The sequence below is a fragment of the Silurus aristotelis genome, assembly GCF_946808225.1.
Source record: "Silurus aristotelis genome assembly, chromosome: 10".
Lineage (NCBI taxonomy): Eukaryota > Metazoa > Chordata > Actinopteri > Siluriformes > Siluridae > Silurus > Silurus aristotelis.
This window is the reverse complement of record NC_139583.1, coordinates 26,472,893-26,497,781: the sequence shown is the minus strand read 5'-3', so window position 1 is coordinate 26,497,781 and position 24,889 is coordinate 26,472,893. Positions and strand designations below refer to the sequence as shown.

At 36.1% G+C, this 24,889-nt stretch overlaps 2 protein-coding genes across 2 annotated transcripts in view; both read right to left on the bottom strand.

The window, feature by feature from the left end:
- Positions 1-2,592: 2,592 nt before the first annotated feature.
- On the bottom strand, positions 2,593-13,300 carry chrna3 (cholinergic receptor, nicotinic, alpha 3). Its single transcript, XM_083553017.1, has 6 exons — positions 13,153-13,300; positions 12,590-12,729; positions 9,454-9,498; positions 5,997-6,106; positions 4,706-5,876; positions 2,593-3,027 (listed from the first exon to the last, which is right to left on the bottom strand). Exons 1-6 carry the CDS (start codon positions 13,217-13,219, stop codon positions 2,899-2,901), a joined length of 1,662 nt encoding a protein of 553 aa, XP_083409143.1. The 5' UTR covers positions 13,220-13,300; the 3' UTR covers positions 2,593-2,898.
- A 4,170-nt stretch (positions 13,301-17,470) lies between these two features.
- chrnb4 (cholinergic receptor, nicotinic, beta 4 (neuronal)) overlaps positions 17,471-24,889 on the bottom strand; it is a 9,862-nt gene continuing 2,443 nt past the window's right edge. The window contains exons 2-6 of the mRNA XM_083553029.1: positions 22,550-22,695; positions 21,564-21,608; positions 21,203-21,312; positions 19,582-20,635; positions 17,471-18,138 (exon numbers count right to left, since the gene is read on the bottom strand). Of these exons, the coding sequence (XP_083409155.1) occupies positions 17,965-18,138; positions 19,582-20,635; positions 21,203-21,312; positions 21,564-21,608; positions 22,550-22,695 (1,529 nt within the window). The 3' untranslated portion in view covers positions 17,471-17,964. The remainder of the gene's footprint in view (positions 18,139-19,581; positions 20,636-21,202; positions 21,313-21,563; positions 21,609-22,549; positions 22,696-24,889) is intronic.

The following is a 24,889-nucleotide window of genomic DNA, read 5'->3' as shown; positions in this document are numbered from 1 at the left end:
TATATGAAGTTATGAGGTGGTTCTCTTGATTCCATTTCCATTATGCGCTATACACCAGAAAAACACAGTGTGCATAAATTACTGTATTTGTCTTCATTGTTTACAGCTACATCAAGTGTAAAGATCTATGAAGTTCCACCAATATCAAATGTGTAGAAGTTACTCTTACAGTATAGTGATTATACAACATACCTGTACAAACTGGAGTCGTAGCTCAGTCAGCATTTTTTTCAAAGGGTACATTGTACAGCTGCTTCATGGTGATTACATGTCTTTTCAAGACCCTGTCTATAGTTGAAATGCTCACAGATTGTATATTTTCAAAGATACTGTTGTCTTCAACAATAGCACTTTGTATCTCCCTTAGTCTTATGGCATTGTTAGACATAACCATGTTGCAAATTGCTTCCTCCTGCTGAGGTGTTAAAAGGGGCCCTCTGCCACCCCTGCGAGGTTGTCTTGCAGTCCTACATGAGAAAATATATTGCAAATTATAGAAGTATAGGGATCACAGGATTTTGATTCATACAGTAAATAACTAAGAATACTGTATGCATGGAAAACCTAAGGTGTGTTACAGTATACGTAACAGTAAGTCTACAATATTACTTTTTCTATACAGTACATTACATACCTGTTCTCTCTACGAAATGTTTGAATTATTGATGACACAGTTGTTCTTCCAACATTTGGCTTCACCCTTCGACCAGCCTCTTCCATTGTAAGGCCATGATTGATAACGTGATCCACCAGTGTGGCCCTGATTTCATCTGGAATCGCTGTGTATCTTTGGCATCTTATACCCCTTCCTCTTCTGTGTCTCTGTACTCTTCCACCACGCAGTCTTAATTCTCTTTTTCTTCCTTCAGCTTCCATTATCAGAAAGGGGAACACTTGTGTTGTGCACTGTATATATATATATATATATGTGACCCTGTCAAATCAGTCTTCATGAGTTGCACCTCTGAGCTATTTCACAGAACTGGTTGATCATTGGTTAGTCTAGAGTTGCACATGTTTCTCTTTGTTAACGAAGGTGAAAACTCACCTGAGAGCAATTAGTCAATTCTGGACATATTTCTTAGCAAACATGTACTCATAATTTGTAGAAATCTGTACAGACATACAATTCTGAGAACATGTTCACTCATTTTGATAGTACAGACTTCCAACCTGAGAAAAAGACTAATTGGTTTGGTGGTTGTGACATTTTAGCTGAGAACCAGGACAAGTTATTTTGCACAGCAGGACAAAAGCAACAAGAATTGTCAAAAGCAGCTGACAGATGTACAGAACCATTTGCATGTTGTCCAAAAGCAATTGCAAATTGATGAAAACAACAAAACATTGCTGATATGATGTGAAGAACTGACAACAGGTTCTGACGGTGGGACGAGTAGTTTTGAGAAATGCAGTTCTTTTGTGAGAAATGACTGAAAGCAGTTGAGAAAAACTGTAATATCTTGAAAGCAGGATTTTTTAGGATAATAATAATAAAAAATTATATATATAAATAAAACAAATAAATAGTATTTATATAATTATTATTGTAGGAAACTAATAATAATAATAACAATAATAACAATTATTATTGTTATTATTATTATTATTATTTTCCTATAACAGCAAACCCTTAAATGCTTTTCCTTACACAATATTAAGCATGTTTCATGTAAATAAATAAATAAATAAATGCATGACCACCAACAACAATACTACTTTTACTAATTATTATTATTGTTGCTGTTGTTGTTGTTGCTGTTGTTGTTGTTGTTGTTGTTGTTGTTGTTGTTGTTGTTGTTGTCATCATTTATTTTCTTTTATGTGTTTATTTTTCCCTCTAAAACAGCACATCCCGAAGTGTCTTGTTCCTTTTGGAGTTCTTTTATAGCTCCTGGATCTTCCAACAAATTCCAAGCATTTATTTAAAAAAATAAATGTGCAAATAAATTGTGCTTGTAGTTGCACTGAAAGTGGCACATTAATGAAATAAGTCAGTTCCTCTTATGACTTACTTTATACCAGCTATATATAATTACACCTTCATCAGCTTCCTTTTCTCTTTCTTAAAATAAATGAGACAAAACCACAACCTATCTTTTACTATAAAATCTAAAACCTTTTTATTATTATTATTATTATTGGCGATACCAAAAGTCAAATATTATATTATACCGATTGGATCTTTATAGATTGTTAGGATCTTTATTATTTTTTGTGCAGAAATACAGTTGAATCTTTAAGAAATATAACCCAATATGAGATTATATATTTATATATACACATTATATATATATATATATATATATATATATATATATATATATATATATATATATATATATATATATATATATATAAATCTTAATAATGCATTGTAGGCATACATTATAATGCATTGTAGGTAGGTTCTCTGAGTTGATAATGCCTTATACAACCACTAGATGGCACTGTCCACAAAACCGGGACAAAAAGTGACAGATTTTGGATAGAGCTCTGCTGATAGCGTCAGTGTATTTCTTATGACAACACTTTGCTAGTTATAAGTGAAAGACTTTTATTTTTTTTTTATTTTTAAACAAGCATGAATATCCAGTCATTCATGACATTATGACATTTAACAACACAATGTACTACATAAAAAACTCTGGAACCACAATTCTGTGTGAAATTTCAGATCTAATGATCTTTAGGTGCTTAAGAAATTAGTTGAAAGATGTTGTTTTTTTTTTACCCACTTCTTGGAAGTCTTCTCAAAAAAAAAAAAAAAAAAATAGGAAGCTACTATACAAGGACTACTGAGTGCTCTGGATGTCCTTGGTTTGATGTTTATAAAGTCAAACACACCCTCCACACCCTCCAAGGTATCTTAAGTCTGTTTAAGGAGATCATGGAGAATCACATATCTTCTCCCATGAGAAGGGGCTGTAAAAAGAGTCCAGCAGTTCCCAGAATGCACACCAGGATAAACACCCACAAGAAGATTCTGTCAATCACCATGGCCACGTATTTCCAGTCATCCTGGACCTTGAACAGGTGAAGCGAAACAGCAGACACGAATTACAAAAATCTCCTCAGCATGGGGAGATCAGCAGAGTAAAGAGGATTTCATCCTCACACTCACAAAATGGATGCAGAAGCATTAAGTAAAGTGTGATTTTCATATTAAAGGAGCAAATTCTGCTGGATGACTGGATTTGATTTATTTGATTCCAACTGATGTTCATCACAGTACATTAACAGAAAGGGGATGGAAAATATTTTAGGATGATTTGTGTAAATTATCAGCTTCTCTATAAAACTCTTGTTTATCGCCTCTCAAAGGACACATAAGAAGATAAATCAGAGGATGTAAATGGAGACTTTGGGATCCAGATCGTTTTTTTCTTTCTTCGATGTTTCAAGTAATATGATGTAAAGATGTAAGATTATCAAGATAATGATATGAATAAAAAAAAGGGTTTAAATAAACCAACAGCAGTCTAGAATATTTGCAGCATATTGCTTTATGACCAATGCTGGTTGTAAAGATCACAGAAATGAAGAGCTTTTACTATTAATTAAGGTTAAAAAAATCAAATGTCCACCAAATAATGTGATTTATCACTATTTTACTTTCATGTAGATAGATAGATAGATAGATAGATAGATAGATAGATAGATAGATAGATAGATAGATAGATAGATAGACAGACAGACAGACAGACAGACAGACAGACAGACAGACAGACAGACACATAGATAGATAGATAGATAGATAGATAGATAGATAGATAGATAGATAGATAGATAGATAGATAGATAGATAGATAGATAGACAGACAGACAGACAGACAGACAGACAGACAGACAGACAGACAGACAGACAGACAGACAGACAGACAGATAGATAGATAGATAGATAGATAGATAGATAGATAGATAGATAGATAGATAGATAGATAGATAGACAGACAGACGGAGAGACAGACAGAGAGACAGACAGATAGATAGATAGATAGATAGATAGATAGATAGATAGATAGATAGATAGATAGATAGATAGATAGATAGACAGACAGACAGACAGACGGAGAGACAGACAGAGAGACACATAGATAGATAGATAGATAGATAGATAGATAGATAGATAGATAGATAGATAGATAGATAGATAGATAGACAGACAGACAGACAGACAGACAGACAGACAGACAGACAGACAGACAGACAGACAGACAGACGGAGAGACAGACAGAGAGACACATAGATAGATAGATAGATAGATAGATAGATAGATAGATAGATAGATAGACAGACAGACAGACAGACAGACAGACAGACAGACAGACAGACAGACAGACAGACAGACAGATAGATAGATAGATAGATAGATAGATAGATAGATAGATAGATAGATAGATAGATAGATAGATAGATAGATAGATAGATAGATAGATAGATAGATAGATGATAAACTGTAAGTCTCCGGTGCTTCTCCCAGGCTTACACTATATTCAGAGTTAGTACATTAGTAGATAATACACACCTTCTGAAATGCTTTAAAGGCATTATGTTGTTAGTTGTAGGCCTAAAGCCTAAATAATAATGTGTACGTTTTTAGGATCAGCTCTTTATGTGTGTATAAATCTACTGGAGGTTGCTATGTTCCACATTTTGGTACTGTTATTTATTTAACAATCAAATGCATGAAGAAACATCTTACCTCTTTGGCTTCATTTTGCAGCTTCATATTCTCTGCAATGTACTTAACGCTCTCAATAGCTTCTCGAACTTCTGGTGACAGTGTGCAGAGAGTCAAAAGTCCGCCATCCAAAGAATAAGAGCTCGAACAAGGGCTGCTTCCTCCTGCTCCACTTCCTACTATTATGGCTGCTCCACTAATTGCGCCCGAAGTACCCACTCCTGCCACTCCAGTTCCATCTGTGGGTAGTTTAGTAGAGAGCTGCCTCATGCAGCAGGTACATCTCCCATCTCTGCATAAGAAACTTGAGGTCGCCTTAACAGCTTCACTCAGGGTGTTCAGTTCGGTACTGAGCAAAAGCGGAGTGCGCCGAGAAAGGCTTCCTGGTAGGCCATGCTGCTTGTTCATATGTTGGGGAAAGGTATTGGGAGGATGGAGAGAACATGATCGATGAGAAGCTCTGAAACTTTTGTGCTTCCCTGGACCTCGCTCAGGCCTGGTCATGAACATAATTCTGGGAAGGAGACTAAGGAATACATGACGCACCCAACGTGGCATGGTATGGGTCTTAGGTGTTCGGTAATGCACATTAAGCACAAAAACGGTTATGACTATGGAAAGTGTGACAAAGATCATGGTGAAGAGGAGGTACTCACCAATTAGTGGAATAACCAGAGAGGTAGAAGGAATAGTTTCAGTGATGACCAAGAGGAAAACAGTGAGGGAGAGGAGAACTGAGATGCAAAGTGTCACCTTTTCCCCACAGTCTGATGGAAGATAGAATACGAGAACAGTTAAGAATGAGATGAGCAGGCAAGGGATGATCATGTTAATGGTGTAGAAAAGGGGCAGACGACGGATGTAGAGCGAGTAAGTAATATCCGTGTAGATCTCCTCGCAACAGTTGTATTTAATGTCATGCTTGTAGCCTGGCGCATCAATAATCATCCACTCTCCGCTCTCCCAGAAATCCTTCAGGTTGATTGTGGAACCAATAAGTACCAAGTCAATCTTGGCCTTGTCGTAGGTCCACGAGCCGAACTTCATGGTGCAGTTCTGGTAGTCGAAGGGAAAGTAGGTGACATCAATCTTGCACGAGCTTTTGAAAATGGCAGGAGGAATCCATGTGACATCCCCATTGTAGCGAAGAAGAGCTTTGGTTTTATCATCCACCTGGAAGTCTCCCACTGCACTGTGAATCAGAAATAAATACAGGTCAACCAAAAACATTCTGAACTTTAAAACTTTGATATGGCCTTCATATTATATCATATTTTACCCAAAAGAAAGAAAAAATCTGTTTTGACATTACTTGTTATATAACACAATGTCTGGCTTCCAGATCCTGTTAGAAGGAACACGGATGAACTCCACACCTCCAAAATCTTTGGGATTCCACCTCAATTTGTAGTCATTCCATATCTGTGGCAAATGCAAATATTACAACTGTTAAGTTTTGCTTTTCCAGGTGAAGGTTTTTCTAAGGTTTCTTTAAAATGTACATTCCCCCTTCATGACAACTGATACTTGATCTAAGTCAAAGGTGCCCACACTTTTTGTGTAATAATGTATTCAATTATGTTTTGTATATCATAAACAAAAATATCATAAACAAAAATAATGTATCGTATCGTATGTAATGTATTATTATGTATTTATTATTATTAATTAATTTATTATTATTATTATAATATTCAAATTAAAGTTTCACTGGTTCCATTTATATCACAACATTTAAAAATAAGTATAAAACATGACTTAAATAATGCAGTTTCATTTGATCAAAGTTCTAGTTTAATGAAATGTATAGTACAGTGAGGAACAATCCAGTTTATTGTACAATGTGGTCCAATTCCTTATACAGCTAGTCAGTGATCTCTAGTTAAAGACATGAACCTGGTCCGGTTCCCCTCTTTTTTTTACTCTGCTCATATTTAGCATGATGGACCAAATCAAAGGTCACTATGAGCCAACTTTGGCCAGTTTGTGGATCTCTGACCTCAGGCAAACATTACATACAGTATGAACATAAATGCAATATTCAAACTGAGTTTGATTGATTATGATTCCACAGACTGATACAGGCCCCTGTGGAAGTCGGTACAATAGAAACGGTAACACATTAGATGTAGTATATTACTTATAAAACCCGTGATTTGAATTATAGCTGGAACCATTAATTAATTACACCTTCGTACCAATTAGAACTGAGAATTCAACTGCGCAGTGAAGTAAAATGTATTATCCTGTGGTTTGTCTAGATGATTTGAATAGACTGGAAAGTGTGCATTTATACAACTAATGCACAGGAAGTTCATTTTATCAATATTCGTAAACAACTGCAACCATTGTAAGATGCACTCAAAGCTGAATACGTAGTGAGACAGCAATGGTAAAATTTTCCTTAATGTTTTATGTAGCTAAATGCATGATTTTTGTGTCTCATTCATGGTGAATATGGTGAATTTATATGTATTTAATATTGTGACCTTTTTATGGCGAATATGGTCATTTCGCTACAGGTTATAAATTTGTTAAATTGGCAAAGTTTAAATGAAATAAAAATATGACAAAAACATATACACTTATTTATATACTCTTGTTTCACTTGATTATTTACCTCCACATTGTACATTACAATCATGTAACACATGATCTAGTTCACACAGTCACACAAAAGTCTTAGAAGGTCATAGCTGTGGTTAAGGCATTGAACTTTGGGTCCAAATATTTTGAGTCAAACCAAGTTGTCACTTCTGGACCTCTGAACAAGGATCTTAACCCTACAGCTGCTGAGTTGTATGAATAAAATAAATACATGTAGCTTTTGATAAGGGCTTCTTCCAAATTTAATAAATATAAGGCTACAGTAATATCGTGTTCTGTTAAGCTAAAATATCAAGTTTATGGAGTCATTTGTTTTATCAGTATCGAACTCCTTTTGCTTACAGCACCCGAAGGTCGTTTTAAGGTTATGGCTCACATGTACAACACTAAGTCAGCACACCCGGGTCAATGACAGGCCAGCACATTTGTCCTTCTTTAGTTATTCCGTGTGATATCTCAGACTCTGACCTCTTTGTCTCTCTTTGGGTTGACAGACAGACAGACAGACTCTGTAATTGAATAGAGGATAATAGATAATAAGACACAGATAAAGATAAATGGTTCATAAAGGTTCTAATTGATTAGCAGTCTAAGATGGCAGACGACAGAATATTTGCATGTTACTCTTTCCTTATCCCCTCTAACCTACTTTCCTTTCAATTGAGTGCAATATAATGGCATTCATTTGTTGGTTAGTTCATTCATTCGATCAGCATTTGTTTCTTGTTTACAGGATCACAAGAGGTATTGTGTTTTACTGTCTTTCATTTCATTTTATAAAAGCACACTGTCTTCTTGTTTTATGGTCCGTTTTATGAGCGGTCAAGGTGTGCTACTTGACATTCAGCAGACCAGCAGACATGTATTCCCTAGAGCTCTCGAATTCCAATATTTCGGAAGAAAAACCAACAAGATTGCTTCCACGTTAAGATGTGTGGATGAGTCGTGGAATAAACAGAGTAAACACAAGCATTCTCTTTTCAGCATTTGGACAGTTCTTAATTTCTTCATATAATTCTCCTTGATTAAATAAATAGTATAACAATTTACCTTGAGCATAACAATGCATTTTTCTGTGCTATCCAACAATCATTCATTTAAACGATTAACTTTCTTCCATGATCTCCATATTAAAATAATTCAAGTTGATACAAGGTGATCTTAAAACAATTTTCAAAATTATTTCCAAATTTAAGCAAAATATTCCATACTGGTGGTGGTGTGATAGCCATGTCTGAGTTTATTAGTTTTCAGTAATGCCACGTAAATCGAGTTGTGTTTGATTCCTCTGAGGCCACATCCATTTGCCAACAATTACATCTTCAATATGTTAAACAATCCCACAATAGCCATGTTTACATGTACACCTTTCTTTTAAATCATTCACATTGAAAGATTCAGTTGACTGTTTACATGAGACATTATCTTATCCGATATGGTGGTTACATGTGCTGGTGCTTTTAATCCAAATGACTTTGTGCCATGCGCACATTAACCTATGTCCTGTTTGCCATCTTTATATATATATATATATATATATATATATATATATATATATATATATATATATATATATATATATATATATATATATATATAAAATTAGATGCATTTGCTCATGATACATATATTCGTATATCTGTTTTCATGTACCAGTGTGCTTTCCGACATTTTACTACCAATACCAATACAGGTAGTCGTCGACTTACAACCTATGCAACTTACGACCATTCGACTTTACGACACAATCGCTAGCCGCGGCGTACATTATTTTTTTACTTCCGGCATAATTTCACAGTACTGTACATATAGCCTACTCTACTTACGACCAAATCGTGTTATGAGTGTCGTACGCCACGGCTACGCCCCTAGCCGCGGTGTACGACAGTGCGTACCAGCTTCCGGCATCATTTTACAGTACTGTACATATCGCCTACTCTACTTACGACCAAATCGTGTTACGACCGATTTGTCGGTCCTAATTGTGGTTGTAAGTCGACGACTACCTGTACTTCGTTACTGTACTGAAGTGAAGGATGTGTGTACTTTTGCTACCTCTGATTCTCACTGTGCATCATCCAAGACATATGTTCTGTTTGTGCTAACATGCTAAACTAAACAAAATGCAATACGATAAGCAGCTGTACAATTATAAGACTTACGTGTCTTAGCCAAAGATTTGTCTCCATAATCTGGTTAACTTCATCCTGTGGAAACAGAAAGAAAAGGCTCTCAGAGCGTTCAGTTCAGTTCATCTTTATTTATTTAATAAAAAAATAAATAAAAAAAGCAATTTAGTTGCAGCATACAAGAAAATCACATAAGACAACTCAAACACACTGTACAAATAACTTTGTGTTTTCCCTAAGAGGTATTTATCTTAAATTTAAATAAAAAATAGTAATTATTGTCTAAACCTATTTGTTTTATTAATAGGAGTTCTATACCAAATGCTAGAAGGAAAGAGATGAAACTTATCATACACAGGGTGAGAATCATCTATCAAAATGCTCTGGGCTTTACCCAAAACCTGTCTATGCTATGACTGGGCCAAATTCTGCTTCTCATCTGCTTCCTTTCCTTCCCGTATAATTTTACTTCTCTGGTTTACAATCCTCTCAAAACAATTCTAGTTTTTCACTTTTAGAGAATGAAATCAGCACATCAGTGAAAAAGATAATAGTGAGTAATATAGGGTCTGTAGAGCATGCACATCAAAATTGTATCTACATTAAATCACTGGAATAAAAGACAATTTGTTATCCAAGACAAAACCCAATTCATCCAACAATACCATTAATGCTTAAACAATATTGGTTCTGCTGCATAAATGGGTAATACATTTAATATTCAGCAATCAAAAGCAAAATTGTTAACAATTTGCACTATGCCCAAGCTCAGTTATGTGTTTGAGATGTTATGATGTTTAAATAATATCTGTAATAAAAAAACTACAAGGGATATGGACCCTTGCTCATGGAGAGGGAGCAAGTATCAGCGAGCATGATGAGTAAGCAGAAAAGAAGTGTGTGAGTGTGTTTCAGTGCTCCGTTCAAAGTGTAACGGTTTCTCTTTACGCTTCTTTCACTGCTTTTTGGTGGTGAATATTTTTGTTCACAAGAACAGCCTGCTTTGATTGGATTAAATGTAAAATATGTCCAGATCAGTGTTTTTTTTATTCTATGCTCATTTGCACAGCAACAGACTGAACAAGAGGCTTATTTAATATATTATCAGAGAGTACAGTTATTATTAGAGCATGAAAACAAACTGATATCTTAGAAGAATAGAATAGCCTTTATTGGTCACATATACATTACAGCACAGTGAAATTCGTTCATCACATATCCCAGCTTGCTCAAAAGCTTGGGTCAGAGCGCAGGGTCAGCCATGATACGGAACCCCTGGAGCAGAGAGGGTTAAGGGCCTTGCTCAAGGGCCCAAGAGTGGCAGCTTGGTGATGCCGGGGCTTGAACCCCCTGACCTTCCAATCAGTTACCCAGAGCCTTAACCACTGAGCTACCACTCCCACTGATACCAGTTTTGGAATTGGTACATCTCAAAAACTTTCCAAAAATGGTAAGAAAAAAGAAGCTACCATAAGCAGCCAGATTCCAGACATCAGTCTGAAAAGAACGAGTTGTGTTCTCCATATCTCACAGACGGTCTGGATCGTGTTGGAATGAGCAGAACCGAAGACCACCTGAGTCCTCTTTGCCTGTAGGCACTAAACTCGGCACACCAGGAGCTTTGGGTTGTTTGTGCAATATGCCTGCTTCACATGATCGCTGCTGCCATAGAGAGGCTATGGCTCAGATCTGAGACAAGACGACGTCAGAGAAAAACATGCAAATCGAGGAAAATATAAATCCCTGGTACTTTCCCTGTATCCCTTATTTACACTTCCATCTGTTCACACATGCATGCTATCAGGAGAATCCTCAATAATGGGAAATTTTAATTTATATTTTTTATATTGTTTATACAAAGGATTTTTTTAATTTTGATAATTAAATATTTTACTTTAAAATGCAAAATAACAGCTTGGTTTAATAGGAACAACAAAGGTTTAATGCATCATTGTTAGTTATAATGTGCTTTCGACACCATTGACTCCTACACCCTCTTGGGAAAACGTCCTCATTCCATCTTTGTCCAGTTGAAAACATCAGGCTTCTAGCAGATGAAGTATTAAATAGAAATAGACTGTTGTATTCGATGGGGTAGTTACAGATACTTCACTGTATTTGACCACATTTTTCAAAATAAATACAAACCTGGTAAAGAATTAAAAAATAATAATAATACTCATTCATCAGAAAGTGCATGCCATGACATTTCGCATAACTAGCTCACGGAAATAGTTTGTGATGTGTCCAGCGTTGCATCATCATTTAAACCTACATTCTACAAGGCATGTTTTTCTCTCGCTCTTACCTCGAGTTTGCAAAAACAGCGGATTATCTTTCTCATAAGACTACAAGTACTGTACAGAGATGCCTGAAGGCCATTTTCAAAGAATATATTTATACTTAACACTCTTAATAATTAGATGCTGGCATGAAATTGAGTTAAATATAAACAAACTCACACACAGTGACAAATGAATTTGATTGATGCATTGATTGGCAGACAGATAGATGAATAGATTTATAGATAATAAGATAGTTGAGAACTGGCCATAAAAGCCAGTTTCCTGATGGAGATATGAGAGAATAAATGAGCTCTGAGAAAAGGTGACAATTCCTTCCTGTCTTCCCATGGCTCAATCTCACGCCCATTGACTGTGTCAGATCAGCTGATTTCCAGCCAAAGTATTGAGAACACTGACAGCATGCACTCAGACATTAAAGCTGCGAGAATAATTTATGGGAAAAGCTACAATGATGTGGTCTAATTTCAAAATTATTCAAGCGGATGAACAAGAAAACCTTAAACACTCTGAGGACATCGATCATCAGACACACACACACACACACACACACACACACACACACACACACACACACACACACACACACACACACACACACATATATATATATACATGTACATAACTAAATTCATTATTTTGCTTCCATTTTACATAGTTGTCAGAACTGATTGTGTTTCTATTTAGCCTGATGAGCACATTCTGCCAGATGAGGTCTTCACTGAATGATTAGTTTTAGCGACAGCCTCTTTCCGTTCACTTCACTAAATCCATGACCATGCAAATGAGGCTAGAAAACACACTTACATTCTCACAATCTGGATGTAAAAAAAAATCTGAATAAAAAAACTTAATCAGGCACTTACCACTTTCACGAGCTGGGACATGGACACTTCAAATTGGACTATGACAGGGTCAGAGACATTCTCAACTGGTCTGATGTACTGGTTATAGTTGGCAAAGATGCCAGAAAAGAGTCGATGCTCAGCCTCAGAACACATTCCACCTGCAAAAAGGTTTTTAAATGATTTTTTTTTGCCGATTTTACTGTTGATTTAATACACGTTTCTTAGAATCTACTGCTGGGAAATACATTTGTTCCTTTGTTCCTCATTTTGCCAAATCTGTTAATGTGTAAAGCAAATGAATGTAACAAACACTCTTTCAGTAATTCACAATAGTTATTTACAAGACCATAGAAATGTTTTTCAAATCAGAAAGATCACAATCAAGCACTGGTTTTTAATCTTACAATTAAGCCTGAGTGACAAACTAACAAGAACTGCCTCATGTATGCATGAAAATATTTAATAGACAAACAACTAATTTTTTTAATTTTTACATGCATTTTTACATGTTTATATTGAGCAACAAGTAGCACAGCCTTGTGGATATTTCTGACAGAAAGCGTATCGATCCCCATACTCACTGTGGAAGAGGATATAAAAAAGGAGAAAGTAGCACACAGGGGTGACAAGGAAGAGCGTAGTGTTCATGATGAAATCCCAAACAAATCCTTGTAGGTTAATCCATGAATCTTTTTGAGAAGAGATGAGAGAGAGAAAGAAGGAAGGACATTGGTGGGATGTGCAGTAAAGAGAAAGAGAGAGAGAGAGTAAGAGAGAGTTGGGGGAAAGGGAAAGGGGGAAGGAGGAGTGAGAGAAAGAGAGAGAGAAAGGGGAGTGCATTTGTAATCATGGACGGAGAAGGAAATGTGGACTTCTGCAGTTTCAGATTTGTATCCTGATAAAGGTCTTGACTTGTTTGTGTGCTCATTTAGATTGAATGTGTGTAATTAGTGAGTCTAATAAGAACTTTAATAAAAAAAAAAAAATTAAAAAAAGAAATACATTATTGTATAATGTATTGCAGTTTAAAAAATTTTAAAAAAACCTGAAATAATAATTTTATAGGAAACTTGTTTTTTAATCAAAGACAAAAAAAAATCAGAAATAAAGCTCCTAATCTTTGGTATAAATCTATATTATGTCCACTTGACCATCTATGGATACTAAAGCGTATATGACCTGTGTACAGTCTCCAGTATGGGAATAAACAATAAAATGACATAAAGACAACAAAAACAATATGCAGCTCCTATTAAACCACTGTTAGGGTAAGAAACTATTTAGCGAATATCAACTGTTAGATAGAAACATTACCTTTATATTGCAATAGGACAAAATTACAAGCAGGAATTAACATCAAGACTGTAAAATCTTTATTTGCGTTATATTACTGCATGTTTTAAACATTGTTGGAAATCAAAAACTGCCCCCGAATCGGCTTTCTGTGTTCAATTGTTTACTAAAAATGCTAAAAAAAAAAAAAAAAAGGCTTATTGGGTAAATAAAGAGTATTAATTTCCTAAACGGTATTTATTGTCTACATAAGGCTGAGACTAATTGGGCAAATTTCATTGCTCCAATGTTGGATGGCTGGACAACACTGTATAACAATAATACCAAAAGTCACTGTATGAGTGACCACAAAGTCATGGCCATGAATTATTATGTTCTGGCCACAAGATACCAAAAGTCATGGCAATTCTTGGTTATGGCATTTAACTGAAACTCTCATCCACAGAAATTGATGATGCTAAGGGCCTTGCTCAGGGGCCCAGGAGTGGTACCTTTGTGTGGCTGGGATTTGAACTGATGACCTTTGGATCCAAAACCCTGAGCCCTAACCAATACCCTACCATCTTCATGACAATAAAATGAAATGAAACCTCAGCGCATGGCTTAATAAGTTATAGAATGTCAAATTTAACATAAGGCTTCAAGTAGTATATATAAAAATAGAGTTTATTTCTTGTAGAAAGAGGAAGTCTTTGGTCTTGGAAACAATGGTGCTTTGTGATTGGTCAAGAGTAATCAGTGAAATCTCGAATGGTCAGACTTGATACAGTGGCGAGAGAGAGAGAGAGAGAGAGAGAGAGAGAGAGAGAGAGAGAGAGAGAGAGAGAGAGAGAGAGAGAGAGATTTCCTCCAATCAGCTAAAAAATTAGGTGTCTTTTATTGCTTCCCTTTTTTCATGAGCTTGGACTTTTTATCTAGCCAGGTACACTTATGCTGAATGTTCATTTCTGTGAAAGTCAACGACCCTAGCTTAACTTATACGAGGTCTAATAAATAAGAACAAATTGAGCCTTGCTACATATAGAATGAAGGATGTGACAGCTTGTGATATTGCAGTCCTGTCCTGTAGCTTACTATGTGTAAATAAGAGGATTCTTTTTAGAAGCCTTCCAAAGCATTTAATGGTCTGTTCTTCTTGCGAAAACACATTTATAGTCATTTGAAAGATGCAGCAACCTTAATTTGATTATGTAAAAGAACGTATAGTGAGAAGCAAAGATAGGAAGCTGAAGCGTATATTATATACTGTGTCAGCACAATATTTGAGGAGAATCTCATTCTGGAAAACTAGTACAGCGTAGTTTTTCATGTTTTATACTTGTGTCCAGCAGAGGGCATGCAGCTTAAAAGCATACAGTACACGTGTTTAAGTTCTTTTAATTGCTTTGATCCACTTTTTTTTTTTTTTTTTTGTGGGGGGGGGCCTTAATAATCTAAAACATATATTTTCGAGATCTTTTGTTCACAAAACTATAAGTGCATGCTAATCTCTTTTTCAATTAAACCATAATAAGCATAATAAATAATGTAAGAAGGGGTGCCAAACTCATTAGCTAAGTACACAACGGTAAATAGGCTGACGTGGGTTTGTATTAAACATGCATAACGTTATTAAAGGCAGACTGGGGAGATTTATGAGGACAAAAAAAAAAAAAAAAAAGGGACAGCATTTCAAGTTAATTTTATTTTTGTATCTTTAAAGGCTTTATCCTCATAAGGGTCAGGGTGGGTCTGAAACTTATCCTGGCCACAATCGACACAAAGCATAAATACACCTAAGATTGGACAAAAAAAAAGGACAAGCTTTCAGAGTCCATCATTCAAACCTATGGTCAATTTCAAATCACCAGTTTTGTACAGGTGTGACAGTGAAGTATTCAGGATTGGACCCCAGACCCTGAAGTTGTGAGACAGTAATTCTGGTCTAAAAGTAACTTTTAAGGGATAAAAATGATACCAGTGTATGTTTTCATTATTGGTGTTTACATCAGATTAAAATGTATTGTTTTGGATCTATATACATGAAACCATTTGCACTAGCCAGTCACTGATGATCATTTCAAAATTACACAGATTAATGTGAAGTAGTAAGTACTTAGGGATCATTTCTTTTGAGCTCGGAGTGTAAAGTAATTTATCCTGCTGTCACTCAGTGACTACTGTTATCAGGTGCTTAGACAGAGTAACACATCCACTAGTATTGAATGAAGACGGAGCTTCGCCAACTGATCCTGTCAGGAGTCATTAGCACTGATTGAGTCATGGGTGTAATGAATGTGTAATGAATTCTTTACGCTAACATTACTGTTTTGTTTTTCTGAAACGTCTCAAATTGAGAAAATAAAGGAAGGTAAATTGAGCACAGATTGTCAAATCAGAACATAGAAAAACACTGTTTTTGGTTTGTAGGAATTTTTCTGGTGATCATGTTTTGACATTTAAACCCCGTCAGGAGTCACAGATTTGAACACATACACACCAAAAAAAAAAAAAGAAATCAAGATATTATCTAAGCATGTTGGCCTGCATGGATAGCACTCTTCCACATTTTCCTTTTTTATGTTTCCATGCTTTGGTTTGTTTTGTTTTGTTTGTCTCCATTTCATCTTGTTGTTTTTTAATTCCCTCACATGTCCTGATTGTCTACACATGTTTCGAGCTAAGAAGAAAGAAAAAAGCGGAGAGAATTCGGTAATTTTCCAAACTAAAACATTGTTCAGAATCAGATAATAAATAAAACGGAAATAATGTAAGTTATGTATTCTTTCTGTGCGGCCCGCTACCAATTGACCCACAGACCACTGCATTACAGGACAGTGAAATTTTTTCTTTGCACATCGTAGTTATGTTAGGAAGATGGAGTCAGAGCACAGTGGCAGCCATGATGCAACACCCACAGAGCACCGGTTTTTAGCGGCCTTGCTCAAGGGCCCAAGAGTTGCAGTTTGGTGATACTGGAGATTGAACTCTCAACCTTTCATTCAGTAACCCAGTGCCTTAAACCCTGTGCTACCACCTCCCTTAATGGTTTAGTTTAGTTTCTGATTAGTTTGTGTTAAATATCCCTGTGTTTGCATTGTATTATCTTCAGTCGACTTTGTTCTCTGACATACACCAAGCTTTTTCCTCTGTGCTTTGACTGTTTTGTATTTAAGTTCCCTTTCTGGTTTACGTTTTTGTTTTCTCTTATTTACGTGGTTTAATGATCACCTAATCACCTAATGCATGCCTGTATTATCCTTTTTATTTTAGATTTAGATTTTGCCTTTTATATTATTAAAATGTTCTTATATTGCTTTTACATCTGTTTGTCTTTTTTACTGACAAAAAAAGGACAAAAATCCTTATCAGGTCATCCATATTATTCTTAATATAAAGCTATTGCTAGGAATACAATTTTACTCTCCCATCTAATGTCACAATCAGCCGTCAGTAAATCCTACCGTCCTCATAACCAAGACCTTCAGGAATAACAAATGCGTAACCAGGGGAAGAGTTTAATCAGGTAATTGCAAATGGAAACAATTTTTAGTAGACAACCTTTTATTAGATTCATATTCTTTCACATGGTATTCGAAAAATTGGGGTAAAAATCCTGTCTTGTCCTTCTACAACTGAAGAAAAAAAATAAACACTAAATCAGAAACACTAATTTCACTGGTTTATTGGCATTGAATATTTTTTATACGAACAGTGACCTAACATATCTTGTAACCTTGAAGCACCAGTGGCTGACCATATCAGCAAAATGGCATCATAAAGGCAAGTGATGTTGGCTAATCAGTGACATTGATGTTGTCTAATCAAAACAGTGAAATTTTAAGTCCTAGTTGGATGTCTGTACAAGTCTTTCAGGCATCCACAGGTAAATAAAGAAGATAGCCAATGTGACTTTGACATGTGCTGTAATCCTGAAGACATTTACCCTCCGTAATTTCTTTATTATTTCTGTCCATCATTCAAGACTGATTTCTTCTTTGGATCAAAAGAAAGCTTTCTTCAAGTTTATATCACAAGTCTATTCTAAATGCCTTACTACAATTTTTTCACAATTTTTGGTTGTTCTTTTTAGACCTGGTATCTTTCACAATTTTTTTCATTTACATCCCATCCCTTCTTGAGGTTTCAGCATTTGTCTGATATACAGGAACTGTCTGGTTCTGGAAGATCGGCTGAAGAAAAAGGCCCAACGTTCCAACCACACACACAATTACAAAGATCCATAGGAACATCCGATCCACCACCATGGCCACATACTTCCAATCTTCAATAACCTGCAGAGAAACCAAGAAGGACATATCGTATTACTAGTAAAAGTTGAAACCTCGTAGAATACAAAGCAAGATGAAAACCGCAAAGTAAAAATGTGTCAGAGAAAAAGAAACAACTTTTGGATGGTGATTTAACCCATGGCACTTGTGCCTGCTTGGTGATATGAGTCAGCTGTGCATTCCTTATACTCTTAAACTGATGTATTTGTGAAAACAGTAAATGGATTGAGACAGTGCTTCAGCTTTAATGTCACGTCCATTACATCTAATGCTTACTTCAGCACTCTTATAAAGCTTCCCTGTTAAATCTGAACCCATTTGTTTCGCTGCCAAGTGCCTGTGTTCATTTTCACCGATACATAACTCTAACAATTAATAGAGAAAGTTCTCTTGAAGAATATATATATATATACTGTAGTAAAAAAAATATATAATGAAACTAGTGTATATTTCCAAATGCGTCATTCATATTTCATTTCAAAATGAAAATCCTGGACAAAGGATTTGAATATAATATTTTATTATATTTTTACAATGAAATAGGGAACACCCTCATTTATATAGTTAAATCTTGAGTTTTGGAACAATATCACATTTTGGGTGATTCAGCAAGTTTTTACTTAGCAGAATGTCATTAAATTCATCATTCTTTATATTCAACTATTTTTTGCACTTTTTTTTGTAGTGATCCACATTCGCAGTACATAAAGCAATTCTACTTGCGACCAGAGACTATTTATTTTTTCTTTCTTAATTTTTTTAGAACAAAAAACAAATGAGCATTCACAGACCAACCAGACGTCTCATTTGATGTCTGACATCACTAATTTGTGCTTTCTTTTTCTTCTCCTACACTAGTGCGGGACACAGCGAGTTTGTTTTAATGCTAAACTGCTCTTCTTACACAAGCGTGGTAATACTGTAATCTTAGTGAACATACAGACGAGCAAAGTTTCATGTCTTCCTACACACCCAAACACAGCCAGGTGGACTGAGATATTAATCTTTAAAAAAGCCAAAAACAAACTGTACATTTGAAAATTAATCTTGAATGTCTTTTTACACTGTTTCATGCTATTAAACTCCAGTTTTTGTTATATCCGTGGTGGAGCAAAAACAAGGTGAAAAGCTTACACAAAGGCCTTTTAGCATTTGGCCTAGAAAATCAAAGATTTAATTTTGATAAAGAAAAGAAGCTGAATTTACTGGCCCTCTTAGAAACATAAAGTCATCTCTTCATACAATCTATGATGCTTTTTAATTAATACTGTAAAATAAAAAACACTAGCTACAGTACAGAAAGGGTTTAATGTCTTGATCAAAAACACAACTTTGGCTCTCTGGAACCACTTGTAGACAAAACTGTAAGCTTTTACACCAACCAGCCTTATATAAATCCCTATAATATAAGAAAATAATACAAATATTCCCCAACTAATTACTTACACTCTGATCGTCATCATTTCCCATCATGTGATCAGCTACATAACGAACTCCATCCACTGCTTCTTGAACATCAACCCCCAAGTCTGATTGGTCTCCACTTCCCCTTGTGTCTCCCCGGTTAAAGGTATTGCCATTTGGCAGGAAATCTGTAGGCCGCCGATCACATTTCCTGTGAAAGCTGGTCCTGTTGTTGTAAAAGTCTTCTGGTGAAGACAATGCAGATGCTGAAGATGCAGGAAGCAAAACTGAGGCTGAAGAGGACATTGCTGACTTGCAGGGAGCTCCACATCTCAGCCCAGGCAGAGCTGTGTTACCTTTGAGATGCCTCCGCTGGCGTAGCCTCTGTCGGGATGAGTTCCCTTCAGGTCTTCGCATAAAAAGCAGCATGGGAAGTTTGTCTAGGAAGACCAGCTTCACCCATTTGGGCATGGTATGAGTACTCGGGGATCGATGATGCACATTGAGCACGCATACACTTGTGATGATGGAGAACGTCACCAAAACCATGGTGAACATCAGGTACTTGCCAATTAGAGGGACATCCAGAGATGTAGGAGGAACAATTTTGGAGATGAGTAAGAGGAAGACAGTTAGAGCCAGGAGAACAGAGATGCAAAGGGTCATCTTCTCACCACAATCAGATGGCAAGTAGAAAACCAGGATGGCCAGAGAGGTGATCAGCACGCATGGGATGATGAGGTTGATGGTGTAGAAGAGAGGTTTTCGCTTGATGATAAAATCATACGTCAGGTCAACGTAAGTCGGGTCCTGAGGGTTGACCGTCCTTCTTCCTGGCAGAGCTAAAATGTCCCATTCTCCACTAGGAGTGAAGTCATCCATACTGGCTACCTCGGACTTGAGGACAAGATCAATTTCCGTGTGGTCGTAGGTCCATGACCGGAATTTTAGTGTGCAGTTTTGCAGGTCAAAGGGAAAGTGTTTGACCTCAATCTTGCAGGCGCTCTTGTAGATGGCAGGAGGAAGCCAGGCAATGCTGCCGTTAAACAGTACAATAGCATTGGTGAAGACTGTGACCTCATAGGTGCCATCAGCACTGGAAAAGGAATATAATGTCAATCAATTAAATCAGAATAATTTATTTGTTTTGATCACTACTTTGCAGTTTCATATAGTTTTAAAGAAATATGTAAGTGGAAAAATTAATTTTACATTACCACTATAATGGTATCAATTATATACTGGGAATCAACTGTTATACCAGTGTAATTGTATATATTTTGAAAATCATCTTAAAAACACAATTTTAAATTCTAATTTTGCTGAATGATATATCAGATGATCTCAGAAATATATCAGCTCACATGAATGTCACGTGTGCCTCATGATGGTAATGTTTTTGTTTGGAGATGGACTTTCATTTTCATACACCTTCCATGAAGTCAACAGAAATCTGTCAACATCAGCCTCACATTTGACTCGTGAAATGATTTATTTTTCTAACCCCGACCCTATACAATTATGTGCTTTCAACTTTGTCGTAACAGTTTGGGAAAGAACCACAAATGGCTGGAAATGTCAGGTTTTCCAATTATTATTATTTTTTTCATAAAGTTTATAATTGCATAATTTGTAACACAAGCATACAAAGTGCTTAACTTACTTATTGTATAACACGATGTCAGGAAGCCAGATGTGTCTGGAGGGTATTCGGAGTTTGTCGATTCCATCATATTGGGATGGATCCCAAGACAGTCTGTAATCATTCCAGTTCTGAGCGAAGAGAAAAAACAGTCAGCATATCAGTCTGGGTCATTTGGCACTAATTGCCTCCTAGTAGATATATGGTACTTAATTACATACTTCATTTTTATTTTAATAAGTTATAGTGAGTGGGACTGATTGCTGCTCTGCTATAGGAGAGGCATGTCTACTGATACATTTCTGTTCAAGGGCAAGGACACTAGAGGCTTGTTGCTTATTATTGGCTAATAATTGGTGCATAACGGACGTTTCATGCTTACCTGTGTGAGCCACACGTTTGTTGTCATGATTTGCTCCCTCTCATTCTGTGTGCATTTGTGGAAAAACACATAAAACCCACTAATCAAGGCACGAAAGTAAAATCAGCAGATCGGTAAACAGCTTCTGAAAAGTCTGTGCACGATTTTCACCGATTCTAACACACAAACGAGACGGCATTCAACAGTCTAGAGTATAGAGAGAACTCTCTTCAGGAAAGTCTGAATATAAGATTAAGATGTGCCTTTTTGACATCCCGTTCAACATGTATTTACTGTTATAATAACTTCCACTCTTCTGGGAAGATGTTCCACTAGATTCTGGAGTGTGCTTGTGGAGATTTGTGCTCATTCTACAAGGGTGTTAGTAGAAATCAGGTTCAGATGTTGGAGAGATGAGGAGGCCTGAAGTGCAGTCAATGTTCTAATTTATTCCAAATGTGTTCAGTAAGGTTGAGTTTAAAGCCCTCTAGCAGATGGAGATCAAGATCTACCATTCCAACCCATGTATAGCATATTCCTAGAGGTTTGGGTCTCCTAGTTTTTGGGAAAACATTATTGAATAAAGTTGGAGTGGTAGATCTTGAGGTGCCTGCTAGAGGGCTTTGAACTCAACCCTATTGAACACATTTGGAATTAATCCAAATCCATGTACATTTGTCCATATAGTGTACAGTATAAAACAAGTAACTAATATTGAAAGGTTGTACAAATCATATAACCAACCTACATCCAAACAAAAGATACTGTCCAGCAGTTTATCTGCAGCAACAGATTTAATTACCCGATGGGGAAATTAAGCTCATAAAACTAGATATACGTAGCACTGTGAGTTTGCTCGATCGGTATGGCTCTGTAAATCATAACTGTAAACCCATCTAAATGCTATTGTATTATATCACAGGCGGTGAGTTTAGTAATATTTTGATCTCATTTATGTCAAGAAACAGTTAAAAAAAAAGTATTAATGTCACTTGTTTTATCCTCACCACACTGATGAGCTGCGCCAGAGAGACCTGCAGCTTCACGGTTACTCTTTCGGTTCTGTTCAGCGCAGGACGGATGAGATTGTTATAACGATCCTTAGACAGGAGCCAGTTCATGAGCCGCTCTTCAGCTTCTGCACAGACAGCACCTGCAAAGAAATGCAGGAGATCTCAAACTGACCTTCTTCTGATGAGTCTCATTCTTGTACTATTGCACAAATCTAATTATTTTCCTTAGTCAGTACCATAATAATGCATTTTTATTATTTATAGTTAGATGGACCAATATGGGTTTTGTATGAATGCATAATGAAAAAATACAGTTAAATTTAGCAATAGTTGCTTAAGCCATGGTTTTAAAAAAAAACACAAAAATGTGTAAAAAATTGGTTGTTTTTTGTTTCATGATTGTCCTCCCATGCTTCTTGTTCTATGTTGGTTATTGACTTATGCTCTTGTTTTTGCCCATGTTAATGCTCAGGCATGTTTTTTGTTCTTTGTATATGTTTGTAGTTTTTTTGTTTATGTGGTTTTATGTTGCCTTCCCGTGGGCTCACCACCTGCAGGAGGGACCGTAAGGGACGGTGCTATGAGCATTGGGCAGCAGTCGGAGGTGGGGGCCTGCTTAGACTGCTGCCCCCGCGACCCGAATTACGGATAAGCGGGAGAAAATGGATGGATGGATGGATGGTTTTATGTTTGCACAGTAACGTATATTCTGTATTTTATCCAACTTTGCTTTAATAACATAACGTATTTCAGGTTGCCCACTGTAAATATTGAAACTTGCTTCAGGCACAGTTATGAGTCTTTTCTAGTTAACTGGCGTGCATATATTATGTTGTTCATTTTGCTTATTAGTTCATTTTACCCTTTAAGTGTATCTTTAATTTTAATATATTTTATTTACTTTTTTTTTTTTAACCAATACAGTTTATTTCAACCAAAGGTGGGTTCAGTGCTTATAACAGGCCACTCAAGATCTTCCACTCCATCCATGTAAACCATATCTTCATGAAGAAGGCTTTGTGCCCAGGAGCATTGCCATGCTTCAACAGATTTAGGTCTCCTAGCTCAAGTGTAATGAAGTCAGTTAAGAGAACCATAATTTAATTCAGCTACATGGGCCTTAAATTTTCTTTCTGCCGCTTATAAAATTGCGTTGCATTTCACTGGTTTAATCTCTTTCATAGCTCCACTGCACGTCTTGACATCAGTAGCATGGAACATGTTTTATTGCTCTGCTTTAAGACCTCTGCTGACTTTGCAGCCTTATAAATAATGATCTGTTTCTGAATCTACACTCAATCAGCCACATTTAAATGCTTGACAGTAGAGGAACACCAACAGTAATGCAGAAATCAGAAGAGAAGCTACATAATGGCTTAATATTTTAGGCTATTAAAATGTATTCTTGCACTTGGAGTCTGGGAGCAATTATTCGCTCAAGTGAATGTTATGTTCCTTTAAGCTAAGTAAATATACACAATATTCAGTTTTGTGTTTACTGTTCACTGTTCTACCTCTGGAAGCCATTGCTAATGCTTTGCGTGATCAGTCTGGCCGTGGAGCATGAATGTGGGGTAATTGATACAAATACGCTGTGATGCTGTTTAACATTGCATTCATTAGTGTTCACCAGAGCTGAACTGTAAGCTTTGCCCTTGTGTTGCTGATTGAAGGAAAAGCAGAGCACAGACAAATAAACACTAATCCTACACTAATAAATGAAAAATGGTGTGCTGGCAGACTCTTGATTTAAACAGATAGCAAGCAGGGACAAGATGAACTAAGCAATATACGCTCAACAAACGCTGAGAGGGAACTTTACCTCAGAAGTCCTTTCCTCAGGAGTAACAAGTATTAGGTTCATAGAAAACTGGACTGGTACACCCTCTCACACACAAACACCTTCATTGCAATTTTTGAGCAAATAACTGTAGCTAAAGCATCACCAAATATTAAAACATTTTATTATTATGTGGACGATTTATTTGCACTTTTAGTGCATACTCTATTCATTCCCGATCAACTTACTGACCTGAATATTTGATAAATGTTTCTCCAACTGTCTAATTTTAATAACACTTACTTTCTCCAGACTTTTGTTGCCCTGGATCAACTTTTTTGAGACATATCCTCAGTTGAAACTTTTTATGTTTTTTTTTTTATCTTCTATTGTGATGGTATGAGATTTGCAAAAAATTGTGTTCTGTTTTGTTTTTACATTTTACAGAGTAAAATGGTGTTTTATAGTTTTGTCACTAACATATTAGTATTTGATTGGGTATTAGTATTAAGTAGTATTATTCCAACCTATTAGTATTTGATTGAGTGTTCTTT

Coding starts and splice junctions, on each gene's coding strand:
- chrna3 (XM_083553017.1), bottom strand. CDS start 13,219: ATGAACACTACGCTCTTCCTTGTCACCCCTGTGTGCTACTTTCTCCTT. Junction 12,730..13,152: donor TTTTTATATCCTCTTCCACA/GTGAGTATGGGG, acceptor ACCTTTTTGCAG/GTGGAATGTGTTCTGAGGCT. Junction 9,499..12,589: donor TGTCCCAGCTCGTGAAAGTG/GTAAGTGCCTGA, acceptor CTGTTTCCACAG/GATGAAGTTAACCAGATTAT.